Source organism: Pungitius pungitius, chromosome 8, assembly GCF_949316345.1.
Source record: "Pungitius pungitius chromosome 8, fPunPun2.1, whole genome shotgun sequence".
Lineage (NCBI taxonomy): Eukaryota > Metazoa > Chordata > Actinopteri > Perciformes > Gasterosteidae > Pungitius > Pungitius pungitius.
The window spans coordinates 12970158-12986785 of NC_084907.1; the positions used below are offsets into that span (position 1 = coordinate 12970158).

The 16628-nt window shown below is 43.5% G+C and overlaps 1 protein-coding gene across 6 annotated transcripts in view; it reads left to right on the forward strand.

The window, feature by feature from the left end:
• frmd4ba (FERM domain containing 4Ba) overlaps window positions 1-16628 on the forward strand; it is a 38324-nt gene that overhangs the window by 14697 nt on the left and 6999 nt on the right. For all 6 annotated transcript variants that reach the window (XM_037448460.2, XM_037448458.2, XM_062564126.1 and 3 more), the window contains exons 2-13: window positions 2536-2601; window positions 2767-2861; window positions 3070-3162; window positions 3466-3550; window positions 4797-4853; window positions 5227-5249; window positions 9316-9399; window positions 10601-10666; window positions 11164-11221; window positions 11713-11799; window positions 15926-16002; window positions 16455-16593. In XM_037448460.2, coding sequence (XP_037304357.2) covers window positions 2536-2601; window positions 2767-2861; window positions 3070-3162; window positions 3466-3550; window positions 4797-4853; window positions 5227-5249; window positions 9316-9399; window positions 10601-10666; window positions 11164-11221; window positions 11713-11799; window positions 15926-16002; window positions 16455-16593 — 930 coding nt within the window. The remainder of the gene's footprint in view (window positions 1-2535; window positions 2602-2766; window positions 2862-3069; window positions 3163-3465; window positions 3551-4796; window positions 4854-5226; window positions 5250-9315; window positions 9400-10600; window positions 10667-11163; window positions 11222-11712; window positions 11800-15925; window positions 16003-16454; window positions 16594-16628) is intronic.

A 16628-nucleotide genomic window follows, 5' to 3' on the forward strand; every position in this document is an offset into this window, starting at 1 on the left:
TTCTATAATCACCCATTGCATTTTTATGGCTTTGATTGCCTATAACCTCCCTTCAAGTGTCCAGTGAGTGAGTGTGCGCTTTCTCTCATCTGGCTCATTAGTGTATGCACGTGTTTGTTTGTCTGTGAAGACACTCGGGCTGCTCCTTGGTGAGTCACCATGCCTGTTTGTTTTTAACGAGGGTCTCTCCCCGCCACACGTGGAAGTCATTAGAAAAGCAGCGTGACTAGACGTTTGATCCCGCCGTCGGGCTCATGAGGAGAACTTTCCAAGTTGAACCCTCGCTGGTTGTGCTGCTTGAGGCTCCGTGTTCACTTGATAGTGGGCAGGTTCCTCTTTGCCTTTTCCCAGCCCCGCCACGTGAAAAATCTGTCCACTTTTGTCTGCTTTTCATTGTTTCTTTATTCATTGTTCAAAAGAAAAGAAATAACATTGACAAATCTGTAAATGTTGACTTGTAGACATGTAACAAAAATTACATAATACAGATGAGTTCTCTCAATGAGTGAGTTTAATCTGCTTTCCCTTTCCTACCTTCACAGTTAATCATTTGTGGAAGAAGTATTCAGAACATGAAAGTTGCGAAATAAAAAAATGTCTGTCTGAAATCTGGTGGAGTAAAGGTATAAAGCAGAGTGAAGCAGGTCGGTAACAACAGAGCTTATCTTCTCATCATCTGGGACCTGGGAAGCTCCTCTCCCTTTTGTATGTAAATTCTCACTTTTCCAAAATGAATTTCACGTCTTTGGAATTCTTTGAAGCAGGTTGAGCGTTCAGGGGAGAACATTTGTATTTTGGAGAAAGGTGCAGAGATTTTGAAGGCTTGGCTGTGAGCTTGATCGACTGATAACTAGTGGCCTTTGTCCCTTCATGTTTTCAGTGCTCTGCAACAATGCAGCACTGATAGATGGGAAAAGAAAGGGCTACTTTAGTGATTAATCCCAGATGAAACGATGTGTCACAGTTTACTTTGAAGACAGAACCGTAAATCTGTAAAGCACTGCGGTTTGGGGCGTCGAAAGAAGATGTACAAAAGGTGAAGCATCCTGCTGTGTGTTGGTGCAAAGAACAACGTGTCCCAGCAGAGTCTCCTCGTACTACGGTCACGCTGGACGCTAACGTGACCCTCACTTTCCAACCCAGAGGCCAAGCATTTGGAAACCACATGTTTTACGTCCTTAGAAACCAAAAAGACACATTCCTGGGTGTCAACAACAGACCGTTTAGGTCCCTCCCTGAGGAGGATGTCCCTGAGATCACACAGAATACTACTGAGTATTATAGTATAATAATACTAATGTATTATAAAGTACTGAGTGTCATGAAAACAACGTATGGAATAAGACGGCCCCCATTTTTTAAAGCATAAACTGTGCTAATCTCTCATTCACTATAAGGAACATCTAACTCTTCGATATTATCTTAAAGCATCTCGTAAAGCTTTCTAATTGAATATATGAATTTTTTTTTTATAAAGGCTGGTAAAGATTGTCTTTTAAGCCAAATATGATCTGCCATGTCTAATGCCTAATGGCTCATTAGACAAGGATACGAAATGCGGCTTTAACTATGTGGAATTATTATTTTACATTTGACCTGACGTTGGTAGGTTATTACCACTGATGTGGAATATAACCAAATATGTCATACTATTACTTTTTAAAGACAAATAGCATTTGTTATGTTTTCAAAAGCAACTAAACTTACTGTTGCTCAAATCAACCCCCCAGAGGTTTTGCTGCTACAGCCTTACTGTGAGGGGTAAGAGCAGTAGCTCATCAACTCCTGCAGACCTCCACGGGCAGCAAGGCACGCAGACACAAATCCAAATGACTACATTTCCTAAATTATTTCTGTCATTTTGTATTAATATTAAGAAGGTTTTACCTGCAGCATGAAAACAGATTATACGAACACCACGACATGTGATTTCTAAAAACACAATTAAAATATTGTAAAACAATAACCTTTGCACACTGAAATATTTCTATCTTCTTCTGCAATCAGAGGCAGATCTGCTGACTGCGACGGAATGAATCATGAAGCCATTCAGCTTAAACAATGCAGCCCTGCACCAGGACTTCATTGTCTGTTGGTCTGGTTTCTTACCGGCTGAGGGACACGTTGGATGTTGACAGTTTTTCACATCAGACCAGCGCGGAGGAAGGATATGTGGGAGAGAAAGACAATAGCACGTGTGCAGCCTTAACGGCAAAGACACTCTGCAGTCTTTGTTTGGGACTCACGCTGCTCCTATAAAGAGCTGATTTATGGCGGAATTTCCCCCGGTGCTCTTTTTTCTTTCAAAAATGGATGATTGTGTGCAATGCCTTTGATGGTAGAGCTTGCGTCCCATATGGACTCAACGGATCCTCTCATTCTTTCAACGCCAAGACATTTCATTCCCTGGTTGTAAAATAGATGAAGCATGCACGGCTTCGGGTGCAGAGGTGGAGGTGAAGGAGGAGTGGGTCCGCTTTGCCAGTGATGGTGTTACTTTGCAGGAATTGTCTAACGTTGTCCCTCCTCCTCTAGATGACCGAGGGCCGTCTGTGTCAGGTTCACCTCCTCGATGGCAGGAAGCTGGAGCTGCTGGTTCAGGTAAAGGACGCCTTGATTTGTGCTTTAAATCTTAACTTCCTATACACATATATATATATATATAGTTGGTGTCAGGATAATAGTTTTAAAATTCATGTTGTGCCTGATACATTTTAACATTCAAATCTAAAATTGAACTCCTGTGTTTTAATACTAACTTTCCAGCCGAAGCTGTTGTCCCGCGAGCTGTTAGATCTGGTGGCCTCACATTTTAACCTGAAGGAGAAAGAATACTTTGGTTTGAGCTTCATAGATGACACGTAAGTGCATTTAACATTATTATTGGCATTTTAGGAGCAAAAAGTGCAACATCCAAGTGGGGTGCACACCCCTTGCTATTATTACATCTTCTTTTAATCAAAGGGGCAGGTTGATTTGGAACCGATCTGACGCCTTAAGAGAGGACAAAAAAAGAAAACTACAAAAGCAGTATTCCGACACATGATTTGTTCTTCTCCCCCTGACCAGTGGCCAGAGTAACTGGCTCCAGCTGGATCGTAAAGTCCTAGATCATGACTTCTCCAAGCCTTCAGGGCCTGCGGAACTCAAGTTCCTGGTGAGGTGAGTGCTCTCACTGCTTGTCAAATGTAAACTACTGCTTTATTAAAAACCTAGGCCTATACTGATGATTGATATTTTATATATTAGTCCTAATATGAGGCTAGTTGGTACTGAGAGCCAAATGGCCTGAAGGACTTGTCCTGGCCAGCAGGTGGCAGTAATAGAATGCAGTTTGCACAGGTTTGCTATGTGATTTCTGAACTATATTTGACACCATGAAGTTTGGGACTGGGGCATCAGCCTGCAGCAGTGATACTGTACCTGAAGTGAGTTTTGCTGACCTCCCGAAAAAACTCTTTACAGGTTTTATATTGAAAGAATCACCTTCTTGAAAGAAAACACAACAGTGGAGCTGTTCTTCCTGAACGCTAAATCGTTAGTGTTCAATGTAAGTCTTTTTAAGCATTTCTTTTCTGATAAACTCTCATGGGCTATCTACTTTCGTTAACCAAATTCGACCGGACCTTGAGGTCCAGATCATTTAACACAATAGTTTGCCATCAGAAGGTCCAACTATCGATCTGCCATCATTCTTGATTTACCAAACACTAATAAGACTTTATTCTCCTCGAGGTTCTAGATCAGATGATCGGTATATTGCTCATATTTTTTCAATATATACATCTATATTACAACTAAATTTTTATTGTTCATTTACAAACAGTGTTTTCTTTTTTTCAAACATCATGGCCTAAACTAGCCTATGTTTTTCTCTATAACTGACTATTAATGTTTAGCATCCAGTATTTGCTTCATGGCAGGCTATCTTTTGAGGAAGTACAAGTCTTTTTTAACCTCTAATCATTTACATTGTCAAAAACTGAAGATCTGCACAAATCCAACGGTTCTCCTGTATGTTGCTTTCAATACTGTTGGAGATTGTAATGTTTTGCCTAAAGTTTCACCGTCATATGAAAAATATGTTAATTCAATGCAGTATTTGGGAATATTATTTAAAATACCCTACACTGGGGACATAGGGTAGCGAAGAGGTACAATATAAGGTTATGATTTGGATAATCATTGGATGTTTTGATGTTCGATAGTAATTTGTTACGAATCGATTGTGTCCCAGTAGAGTGCAAAAGTTAAATTCAATCATTCACAATCTTGTGAATTATAGCAGGACGACTGACTACGAGAGTTTCCTCTAAACTAAGTCCTAGGTGCAGGCAGTTGTTACGGTTGCATCTGAGATTTTTTGAACTGCACGAGAAGCACGTGAACGCAGCACGTGGTCAGACCTCTCAGTGCCGTTTCGCGGGGGAGAGCGGACTGGTCGCCACGGGAGACGGAGACTGTTGAACCTGCTTTCGGACCGTACCACTTCACTGAGGGGGGCTGTAGCTTCGGGCAGGATCTTCAACGTGCCTCTCTATGCACCGCCGTGTATTTTGTCGGTTATTACAAGCGTGATGCTAACCCAGGTGCCGAACAACTGCAGTGAACACACTTCCCGGACAGTTTAACACTCCGCATTGGCTCTGCGGCGTTGGTTCGGTCGGTAACGGTGGGACCGAGAGGTACGGGACGGGAAGAGCTCTCGAGTCAAGTGTTTCGGTCGGACTACGTTTTCTACGAGCGTGTAGTTTGGACAGACCCCGTTCATTTGAACTATTTTTGTATTCCGACAGGAGACCATCGAAGTGGAAAGTGAAAATGTTTTCAAGTTAGCCGCATTCGCATTGCAGGTAAGGAAGAGTTTGTCGCATGCTTCCTACACCGATATTTTGTCACTCACCCCAAACGTGAATGAGGACGGTTGGGGCGCACAACATTTGAAAACTGTTGTCTCCTGCTTACGTCGGGACTATTGTTAAATGTATTTTATATTAGTATGTGTTAGTACGTTATTGTGTTTCGACGCCGTGTTAACTAGAGTTATTAGAGAAATTAAAATGTCTATTTAAATTGTGTTATCGTGCTACGTTACAGATACGTGTTGCAGATCGTGCCCCGGGTTAACGTTAGCTAACATTAGCATAACCGTTAACTTATTGGGAGGTTTTGAAGTTTCTTATTTTCTCTTAGAGCTCTTATTAACTGCACTGTTTCTCTTTTAAGGAGGCCAAAGGAGAATATACCAGGTAAGAAGTTATCAATTTTAAACCGCATGTTAACTAACGGGTTTTTGGCTCAACACCGAGCGGTCTTGTCATTTCGAACGTGTTTAGAGGAAGCAGTTCAGGATAAATGAGCTGGGAAGAAATACATGTCAGGTACAACATGATGTGCTCTGTCTCTCTTTTGAAAAGGTAAAGTCACATGTTGTACCATTTCTACATATTTTCGATACAACGTAAAGTCACCCATTCGCCTTTTCGTGAACTCGCGCATTTGAACGCAAGCTGCACAATTTGGGGGGTTTGTTGTTGTACTGTGACAAGGAAGCAGGGTCTGGTTTACACGTTGTTTGGCCAGTGCTCAGTCCACAAACGACCACTGTATATCCAGTTAATGTCCAACTTGACTGCCGGATTATATTGTCACGCTGTTACTTCGCAGAGTCAATAATTCCCTTTTGCTGTGACATTGAACTGAACCCCAGCTGGCTTGCTGCCATCCACATGGTCCAAAGGCATCGCGCTTACACCTTTAGCAAAGGCAGTTCTTCGACATGTCACTAGTAATGTGTGGCATTTAAAAAGCATATTCGGACATTTGGTAGCGGGCGAGACTGGTGGGAAAATGTGTACAAAACCTGGATAATCCGTGCACCAGTGGAGATAATGTAGTCATTGTGTGCGGGGCTTGCCCTGCTGATAAGGTATGGCTCTCTTTCTTTTGCCGGCCACAGGGGTGAAGGGCATTGGCTGTGATTAGTAAACACTGTCTGAGTTGGTGACTGATCAGGTTAAAGCAGCACAACCTGTGTGTTGTCCCACTGCTCTGCCTCCAAAAGCCTGTCAGTCCATTATGTGGACACACAAAGATTGGTGCTCTGTAAGGAATGGCACTAGAAGGGTTTGAATGGCCGTTCGTGCTGGGCGGAAAATGCAGTTCAACCTCTTGTCAAACTACTGCTTTTTGTTCTCTCGCAAAATTACCCAAAACATACAATTGCTCATTGCTTCATTTGCTCCTGCTCATTGACCCACCCAATTATTTAGAGTCCCGATGGATCCGATGCACATTGATTGTTATTCATTGCCGCTTTTGTAGTTTATTTCCTGGGTGTTTTGATTTGAAGCTACTCTGGTGAAGTGCAGTCCGAGGTCTGATCTTTGAACTCATGTGGGTGTAGGGATAGGCTGTACATTGTTCAGCACAATAAAAGACAACCTGCCAACGAATCAGTGTGGATGGGAGTGTGTCCAAATCTAGCTGTTTTCTTCTGTATTTGTACAGATTATATATACTTCCCTCATTGGAAGATGACAGTAGATTTCAACTTACAACATTACTCTCAATGAAGTTGTTTTTCTCAAACTGTATTTACTTGAGTCTACCAAGGGCCCCAAAATGTAACACTGTTATTGTAGAAATGAATCCCCCACTGCCCTGTGGAAGCCTTTTCTCATTCTCTGTCTCCAATGTCCTCTGAACTACTTCTTTGAGAGAAAAGGCCCAGTAAATCCCCCCATAAAGCAAATAATATAAATGTGTCTCCTTTACACCGTATCAGCAAAGGGCCCTGGAGCAGTGAGATTATCTGCAAGGAGTTATGGAGCCCTCCTCCTCCTACAGTTGACTGCCTTAAGAGGGATGAGCCAAAACCCACTGTCCAATGGTAGACAACTTGGCGTCAGAAGGACTCGCTGTTATTGTGGTGGTGTGGGCCAACCCCCCTGCTGTGCATTGAATAAAAGTGCCATCAGGTTTCACATTGTGCTCGTATCAGAAATCCCCTACCTCAGTGATGGATAACATCTTGCAGTACTGAATCACACCAATCTGCAGGTGGAATCCACAGCCGATTGCCATAAAATAAAACTCCTCGCTGAAAGTTAATGAAAGAGTGTAGGAAATCCTAAACGAATTGTTGTCTTCTTGTCAGTATTAAGAATAACTGACCATGGATTTCTATTCTTGTAATAGACTTCAAAAGTGAGTTGGAGACATCTGCCACTATGAGCTGACTCCTGTTGTCTTAAATCTGTGGTAACACAATGGCGGCTGTGTTGAAATGTTACCCACATTGACCAACGTCACACTCGGACAGTTTTCTCCTCCGATCTATTTGCAGGTGTAGCCTGTAGTTAGTGGCTCATTCACAGCAACAGGCTCTCTCATTGTGCTACCTCCATAGTCACCACATCCCAGCCGCGCAGAATAGCTGACACGTGAGTGTAATCACTCCCCACGCTGGGAAGGCCGGGCTGGGACGACTGCTGGAATGGACCCCGCGCTGCAGGGAGATAAGCGACGTGGTAATGTATTCCAGATTGCTGACGGGGCAACGTGACTGTGGAGTAGATCACCCAGACAACGCCAGGCCCCGGCCATAAAACGCACGGCATCAAACACGCCGCAAAGTGCCGCGGCAGCAGAACCCAGTCAGAACCCAGGAGGGGTAGCTACAGGGAAGAGTGATTCAAGTGCCTCTAAGCGGCTCAGCCTTGTTTTTGTTTAGTAAGCTGCCTAACTTAACTGAATCATTGTGGTCCTGTACTACCATGTCAGCGGCTGTTAAATTGCATTAATGTTTAAAGAAACGTACTTCAGTTGAGGTTCAAGGTCAAATAGCCATCTGCCTCAATCCAGCCGTTAATATCGTTGCGTAGATCATGTACAGTCTAACCTACACATTTAAGTTCCGTCTCAGAGGCTCCTTGCTGTCTTGCAACCACGATGGGGCTCCCACAATGCTTTTCAACACAGGGAGAGGCTGTGATTGGCTTTTGTTACCTCGTGGGCTGGCTGGCCAAGCCAGAGTCCTTTTTGTCCAGCTGAAACTGTAGATCCTGTACTCCCTCTTACATGAGCCGGCCGTTTGTCACCGCCAAGGTATTCGATAGTGAACCGTGGTTTGGCGGTGACAAACGGCACAATTTGTCAGAACAGATGGGACGGCCAGTTTCTATGTTTACTGCTTACGGATTTTGGCAGAGTTGCGAGTGAAAGCAATGGGGACCAGTTGCATCCGTCATGGTGTGAATCAATATAAAGTACTGCATTTTTTGCACTATAGGGCACACTAGATTATTAGGCGCACTATCAATGAATGGTCTATTTTCGATCTTTTTTCATATATAAAGCGTACCGGGCTAGAAGGCGCATTAAGCCAAAAAATAAGTTAGTCAGTCAAACGTTAACGAGCGTATTCACAATAACTAGCAACCTTGTTCAGTAAAAAACACAGTCTGATACCGCTACACACAGTAATATTATGGTGAAGCACAGTATGTAACACTCTGCGACGCTCCTGGCTACGGTAGCCGTAATGCTGTTTACCAAAGTCATACTAAAACATTTTGACTTAGCGCCTTAGCGCCGTCAGTAAGACAAACCAAAATGAATCCATATATAAGGCACTTTGATTTATAAAGCGCACTGTGGCTTTTTGAGAAAATGAACGCCTTCGGTGTGCCCTATATTGCAAAGAAATACGGTAGTTTACCTACGAGTGTATAGAGTCAATGGGGGGAGTTTAGCACTGCTGAGAACCTGCATGACTTGGCTTTGATTTTTCAGATATCGTGCTAGGCCTCTTTGAAAGGCTTCCTGTGATTTAAAGGCCCTGCATGTGTTTTTATAAGTGATGTCTGGCAAGACATGAGTGAAGCGCAAGTTTAGTCTTGGCAAGTAGTACTACTATTTATAGATAAGAAAGATGAAAACCATATCCTGACACTGCTCCTTTTCTAAAGGTTTGCAAACGTGAATTATCCTTGTCCTACCTGAAGGTAGAAGAGTAAACCACCCTGTGAAAATAAGAACAGGGGGAAATGTCCTCTACACATTTTTAGACTTTGAGTTATGATTCTTCTTTAAATAGCTAGCTTCACTTTCCTTCAGCATACTGGTTTAAAACACTAATTTCAGCGTATAACAGGTTATTATAGATGTCTAAATGTAGACATTGTCATTGTATAGGGCAGTTAGTAGTTCTCAACACCATGATGACTGATGGATTCGTAACTAAAAAGGACTTTTTTGTTATTGAAGGAATGCATTTGCTGTTTCTTAACGTGTGTTTATTTATGTTGGCAGTGCGGACAAGGCCAGATCAGACCTCAAGCAGCTCCCACTTCTGCCCACCAAAGTCTTGAGGGAGCACCCGTCTCTCAATTTCTGGTAAGTTGATGCCTTCCTCCACGAGATACGCCTCACAATTCAGATATTACATTACATTACATTACATGTCATTTAGCTGACGCTTTTATCCAAAGCGACTTACAATAAGTGCATTTCCACATAGAGATACAAACTCAGAAGAACAAGTAACAAGAAAGTACAATTTTCATCAAATAAGCAGTTTCAAAACATGTTATAGAAAAGTGCCATTATAAGTACAATTTAAGTGCTACGGTTTGCTAGTGTTTTAGTCGAGGTGTGTCTTAAGTTTTCGGTGGAAGATGTAGAGGCTCTCTGCCGTCCTGATGTCATCGGAGAGCTCATTCCACCATCTGGGGGCCAGGACAGCAAAGAGTCGTGATCTCGTCGAGTGCTTTTCTCTCAGTGAGGGAGGAACAAGTAGCTTGGCAGATGCAGATCGGAGTGTGTGGGTTGGGATGTAGGGTTTCACCATGTCCTGGATGTAGACTGGTCCCGATCCATTCACAGCCTGGTACGTCAGTACCAATGTTTTGAACTGGATGCGGGCAGCCACTGGTAACCAATGAAGAGAACGGAGATATCACATAGCCTCTGTAGTCAGTGCCACTTGGTTGCACAAAGCAACAAATTCCCCAGCACAGCAGTCTTGAGTGGAAGTGTCAAGAGAACGGTCCGGTACTTAGCAGATGTTTTGCCTCTGATTGGGCGATTAATTAATGCCTGGGTTGTGTTAATTACGTCTGATCATTAGACCCTGTAAGCACACGTGGAGGCGCTGACAGCCGCTGGCTATCTAAAGGATTGCTCTCCGTCTCTTGAATCCACACTGACTGCTTTTTCTTTTTTCTTCTCCTCTGCTTGTCCCCCCCTTCATGTGGCTAAATGGTCATCCGAGGCTTTCGGAAGCCGCTACCTTCAGTTTAATATCCAAATTGAAATCACATTTTCTTTGGCACATGTGACCCCATCCATCTTTCTGTCTTTTTTGTCTGTTAAGCCACAGTTGGTTTGCTGTCTTGCTATGCTATTAAAGGGGATGATTACAGTGGCAAGGAAATGGGATGCATTTGCATCCGCGGGCCAGTGGGCCAGACTGAATTTTCTGCATGAGCAGTCAGAGTGTGTGGCAAAGAAAGAGCCCTCTCACAATCCCTCTTTGGCTGGAATGTAAAACACTTGATGGATTATTCATTACATTTTTTTATGTATCCATTTGCAGTGAGGACAAAGTGATTGAACACTACACAAAGTTGAAGGGACTGACCAGAGGACAAGCCATTGTGCAGTAAGTTCAAAGCCACTACTAATTTCTTTTAGGATTACCTGTGTCGCCCAAAAGTTATGCACTGCTGCTTCTGATAAACCGGTTCTCCAGCGCCTACCAGAGACCTTCCTGTTCATCCTCATGCGTCTGCACCGGGGAGTCTGTTGTTGTAAGGTGGCTGTCAGCACGCCAGAATGTGTCATTAATTAGAGGAGGTGCTCTTAGACTCGGCATCAAGCCCAGCCTTGGGAGAGTGTCGGTCCTCCCATGTTTTTTCTTTGTATTGTAACTCAGAGCAAGCAAGGGTCATTTACCGTGGGGTTGATTTGTGCCCTTGAACCGATCAATGAACTCTCCATCCTTCTGTCAGGGACCCGCAACAAATCGATCTGCAAACGACTTTGGCTGCTCAATGACTGCCGCTTAAAGGCCACTCCATCTGCTGTTAAACAGCCACCGGTTGACAGTGATGAAGTGTAAATGGAGATCTTGTTAACCTGTTCCCTTCTTCTCTAAAGGTATTTGGCCCTCGTGGAGTCCCTGCCGACGTACGGAGTCCATTATTACCCAGTGAAGGTAACACCGGTGCCCCCAGTCATGAAGTAGCTTAACCTCAGCAAGTTTCTGTCAACAATGTCGTCTTCATTTCATTTTGCATCAAATCTTGCCCAGCAATCTGAATGTTATGCAGCGACATGTTTAACACTCGTTAAGCTTATATGACACCTCTCCCTTCAATTAAAAAAATTCCAGTAAACCACTGCAGCACCTTTTAGTTAGCACGTTATAAGTGATTGCTCCAAACCTCACCTTTACTTGTTTCTTCTGACTTTCTCAACCAAGCCTTATTAAATCAAGGTGTCTGAGGAGATCAAACTGTGGTGTTAAAATGACTCACAGAGATCCAAAGACCTTCAATGTATTTAATCTCTTCTTTTGTTGCTATTGTTTTGACCCTAACGGGATAATTGCTTTGGTAACACACCCCTTTTCTCCTTCTTTTTTCAACTCTCAACCATAAAGCCGCCTCTAATGAGTGGTGGTCTGATTTGTGTGCTTTCTTGCAGGATAAGCAAGGACTGCCATGGTGGCTGGGAGTCAGCTACAAGGGCATCGGTCAGTACGATTTGCAGGATAAACTGAAGCCAAGAAAGGTAGGCTGACTTCTTCTGACAGCTGCTCTAAAAAGCTTAACTTCCCCACTTGACAGGTATTTTGTTTTATTTTTAAAATGTCTTTTCTCATGCATGTCGAGACTCTAAAGATACAGGATTGTCTTTATTGTACAAATGGCAAAGCCCTCTGGAACTAACTTGGGATTTGGACCTAAAGAACAACTTTTTTTTTTCCTACAATCACATCTTTTACTAAAATGAAAATGCTTTTTTTCAGAGCTATTGGCTTTTAACTTCTTGTGAGGGTATTTCAGATTGCGTACTGTAAATATACTGGCTAATTGAGAGCACAGCTTTCTTTGCCATGTCTCTCGTTAGCTGGTTAATGATCCATCCACACTGTAAATAGTTGTAAGGAGGACCCTGGTTCCCATGTCAGTCAGGACAACAAGGGAGACGGATGGGAAAATGTGTTGGAGTATCAGTATATGCTACTTGCTGTCAAGGCTGTAGGTAAAGGAGCAAATAAAGTACATTGCAAGGTTATCGCGTTACAAAACAAGTGGACACCACCGAATGTTGGGTAGTGCACTATGAAAGTAACGTAAAATACCAGTCATTGCAGGTACTTTTGTATACTGCAGTGATTTGTTACTAAAAAACTTCTATTATGTCCCGCCACTGTCCAAACTGTACTTTACGGACCTTTTGACTAAGCAGGGTGTGCTGTTACACCGTGGCATTAATGGGCACAACCCGAGGAACGTGTAATTATGGTTCTCTGTGGGAAGCAGCAGACCTCTGGGACTAGGCGTTGGTACGGTGCCAGCCAGGTGGGTGGGCGAGCTGGGGGACACCTACCAGGGTTTGGTGGAGTTACAGGGAGAACATGTTTCCTTATACTGTATACTTACACACTGATAATTGGAAATGTGCGGCTACTTTCCGTCTGCCTCTTAGGGTGTCCTCTGTATGTGGAGGGTATTGTCCTCCCTGCCTCAGCTCTCAGCCCCTTGTATTCACCCCATCCCTTCACAGCATGCTGCCTTCACTATGCTAATCCATGTGTCCCTGTGTCTTGAAGGGACACAATTGATGCAACAATGCAAAACCATTTTCTGTGTAGGGGGCCGGGTGTAGAGGTGAAGCTAGCGGGAAGTCATCAGTTGTGAAAATGTAATGTTGGGTAATTTTTAATTAATGAAAAATTCTAGACAGTAACTACATTAGCTTAACTTTTCTTAATTTCTTTTCATGCCAGTTTTATCACTCTTCAAAGTATAGACCGGCACTCAAAAGCCCACTCTGTCTGCCGGGTTAAAGAAAAGTAGTCAAAGTAATCTAGTAATATGAATACTCTGTTATTTCCATTACATTTTATTATGCACTGTATGCAAGTAGACAAACTGCATAGGCAAAGTATTCCAAAGATCTGCAGAGGAAAAAGAATTAAAGGTGGAAGTTTTCTGTATGGAGAGGATAAGTAAAACTATTTAATTTTGAGGAACAGGTACGTATGATGGAACTGAAGCAGATTGCTGGTTGAGACTTAATTATTCCTGAATCGAACCAGCACACTCTCGTGTCCCTCCTTTTCTGTGTCACTCTCCTACTCTCTGAGACCTCATGCAGGTCTGCACGTATGATGAGACAGCTGAAGCAAAATAAAACTGCCTGTGGGTAATGCGTCACGCTGAGGAAACGTACCATTCTGCTGGATGGAGGTGACGTGTTATCAAAGGGTGTGGCGGAGTAACTCAGAGCCGCCTGACACATTTTCATTCATGCGAGATATTGCAGCCCCGCTGGGCTTTTTGGTTGTGGGTGTGATCTGAGACCAAACTTCCTACCACCCGTAACAACATGTTGGGCAAAAACAAGGAAGATCAAATACGAAATACTAAAGTTTGAGTGCAGTATTAGGTTGTTGTGTTGGCTGCTTTTAGAAAATGGCTGCTTTTGTTTTCTCTGCTTAAGAGTCAAACTGATGAGTCAACACATAGCTGCACAGTAAGTCAACTTGCTTGTGTGCACAATGATTACTTGAGTGTTTGCACTTGCAGGTTGACAACCAAAGTGAAGAAATACATCTCTATACTATAGTAACACGTGCGGAATGTTGTACAACCAACATTCGGTCCGGTTTAACAATAATGAGTATGAATCTCAAAGTTGTAAATGTACATTCAACACAGCTGAAGAGATCAGGAACTTTAAAAAACCCAGAAGGAATTGAAGCTGCTCTTTGATAAGACTTCTTGAGATTGTGGACTCTGAGGTGTGTCACGTCCTTGACATATTTTGGCCAGAAGTCACAGTCGAGTCCTGTCGCAGTTCCATGTAAGTGCTGGCACACAGTGTGGAGTTTCACTCACAAGGTCCTGTGAAAGAGTGTTTACTGTCCCAGTAGGCCTTTGTTGCACATCTGTTGTTACCATGTAAATGATGCTAGTGGACTAGAGTGTGTGAACTGGCATGTGGTCCCGCCTGCAGAGGGCTGAGCTTCTCCAAAGGGTCCTGCTGGCCGAATGGTTCCCATTGTTCATCCAGTATCATGTTTTGCTTTTTACTTGTGGCCTGACCATGTGATGCCCGCATTTATCGAATATACGTTGTTATTCCAACTTCACTACTACTAATACTAGTCATTTGTCTCTGTCGTGGATAATAGCGGGATATCTTCAGGGCAAAAGAAAAATTGACATTTACACTTTCTCAAATGGAAGCTTCCTTAATGAATAGAAAGATTAAACAATTAGGGCTCCTGCTTGTTGTCATAGTGCACACTATTTTCTTCTTGCCCTTTGCCACATGAAAGAAAAGCGAGACCCCGGCTATTAATGATTAGACGACAGTAACAGATCGCCCTGGCGGGGGAGATTGTCATAGTAGATCCAGCCTCACAGCAGTGCTTTGTGTGGCGTTTACAATATGAAAAGCACGCAATGTCCCCAGATGGAATTGGAGTTTTCCGCGTCTGTGTGTGAGTGATGACATATCTGCGAGTGACGGGAAGTGGGGCAGAGATGAAAGGAGGCAAAAACCTAGCCCTGCAAATACTTGTGGACAACCTGCTCATCTGGTCCGACTGAAAAGGAAGGGAGCTGTGTAGGAGGCAGGGGGGGAGAGCGCAGAGCCTCGAAGGCAGCATGAGATATCTGTGCCGTCGGTGGAGGCGGGGCTGGTGAAAGGGGCGTGATCAGCTCAGCTGAAACTCTTGCAACACCTATCTGGCTCCCTGGGAACAGACAGTTTTGTTCGGGGGAAGCTCTGGTCCTTTGGGAAAGTCAAAGTCAAAGAGATTCAATACAAACCTGAGAGAAATTCATCAGGGATTTGAGAAGCACTAAAATTCTCCTCACGGTAAGCCTTTTCATTGCGTCCAACTGTTACCTGTTCAGCTGTTTAAAATAGGCAATAGGGTTTAATGTTTACTTTGGCTCCTTAATGTTGTACCTGCTCTGTGGGATGTAGATACACGGGCGCTCTGTCACTGTGTGAGCCCCACTGTTGTAAAGGAAGCTGTGTGTTAGAGTTGGTTCGCTTATTACAGTATCTGCCCCATAAATATGTTTGTCCTAAGTGGGTGTGGAGATCTGTTCAGTGTGCCATCTCACTGTTGGTATGGTTTGTTTCTGGGTTCCTGATCCGTTCGTCAGGTTGTGTCCTCATAGAAATGTACCAGGAAAGACAACGGTTATACATTTTCTCCTGCATTAAGTCAAGCAAAAGCTTTCTTTTTTTCTTTTTTTTTTTCTCTTCGAAGCAAGCGCAGAGAAAAGTTGTTCACGGGCAAATTGTTCCAGATCTGCTCAGTGCACCCAGTAGGACACACAAAGGTCCTGCCTGTGTCTCCCCTCACAGCGCCATGCAATGAGAAACTGCCCTGCAGTCCTGCTCCATGCAGGCACAGCAGCGTTATGACAGCACCTGTGTTACTGGCCCGCCGAGCCCCGCTCACAGCTTCAGCTGTTGTGTCCGACCTGCTAGTGTTCCGAGAAAGAAACATTTTTTTCTGAGAGATCTGATGGAATCTGTTCTGTTTGATGAAATGCAAATCCACATTTTGATCGATAATGTCTGCTTGTGCAATCACTGATGTGTCATGCTTTTCTACTCCTCTCCTCCCCCCTCTCTGCCTCACCGTCTCGTTCTCGTTCCACAGCTGTACCAGTGGAAGCAGTTGGAGAATTTGTATTTCCGAGAGAAGAAATTTGCTGTTGAAGTGAACGACCCGCACAGGTCAGAGAAAGCAAACTGATTATTTTACCTCAACTGATCTTAACAGATCTTTTTACTTTGCCGGTAAATATTATTGTAAAGCGCTTGTTTTAAATGTCCTGATGCTCCACCATGCACAGTTTGAAGGGATCTGCAGCCATTGGGCCACTTAGGACACCATGTTAATAGCTGTAGCTTTTCTGTCAACTGAGTGTTTACTGTATAGTGTCAATCAGACCTCTGCCACTCACACAAGCTTTAATGGGGCCCTTTAAGAACCCCAAAGCTGCTGTTAAATCTTACTCTCTCTGTTTCTAAAAGGAGATGGAGTTTGTTGTCTTTTTAAATCTTGAAATGTATTGTTTTGTTAATCTTAATTTAATCCACCTGCAACTGTTTAGTGTGTATATGCAGCTGTCAAACAGAGTTGCTTCTTGGATGAACATAAGCACTGAACGTCTTATCCTCTCCAGGAGAACTGTGACCAGGCGAACATTCGGACAGACCGGTCTGGTTATTCACACATGGTATGCCAGCCACTCTCTGATTAAAACCATCTGGGTGATGGCTATCAGTCAGCACCAGTTCTACCTCGATAGGAAGACAAGCAAAGTGAGTGTCGCGCTTCACAGATTCACTCTACTTCC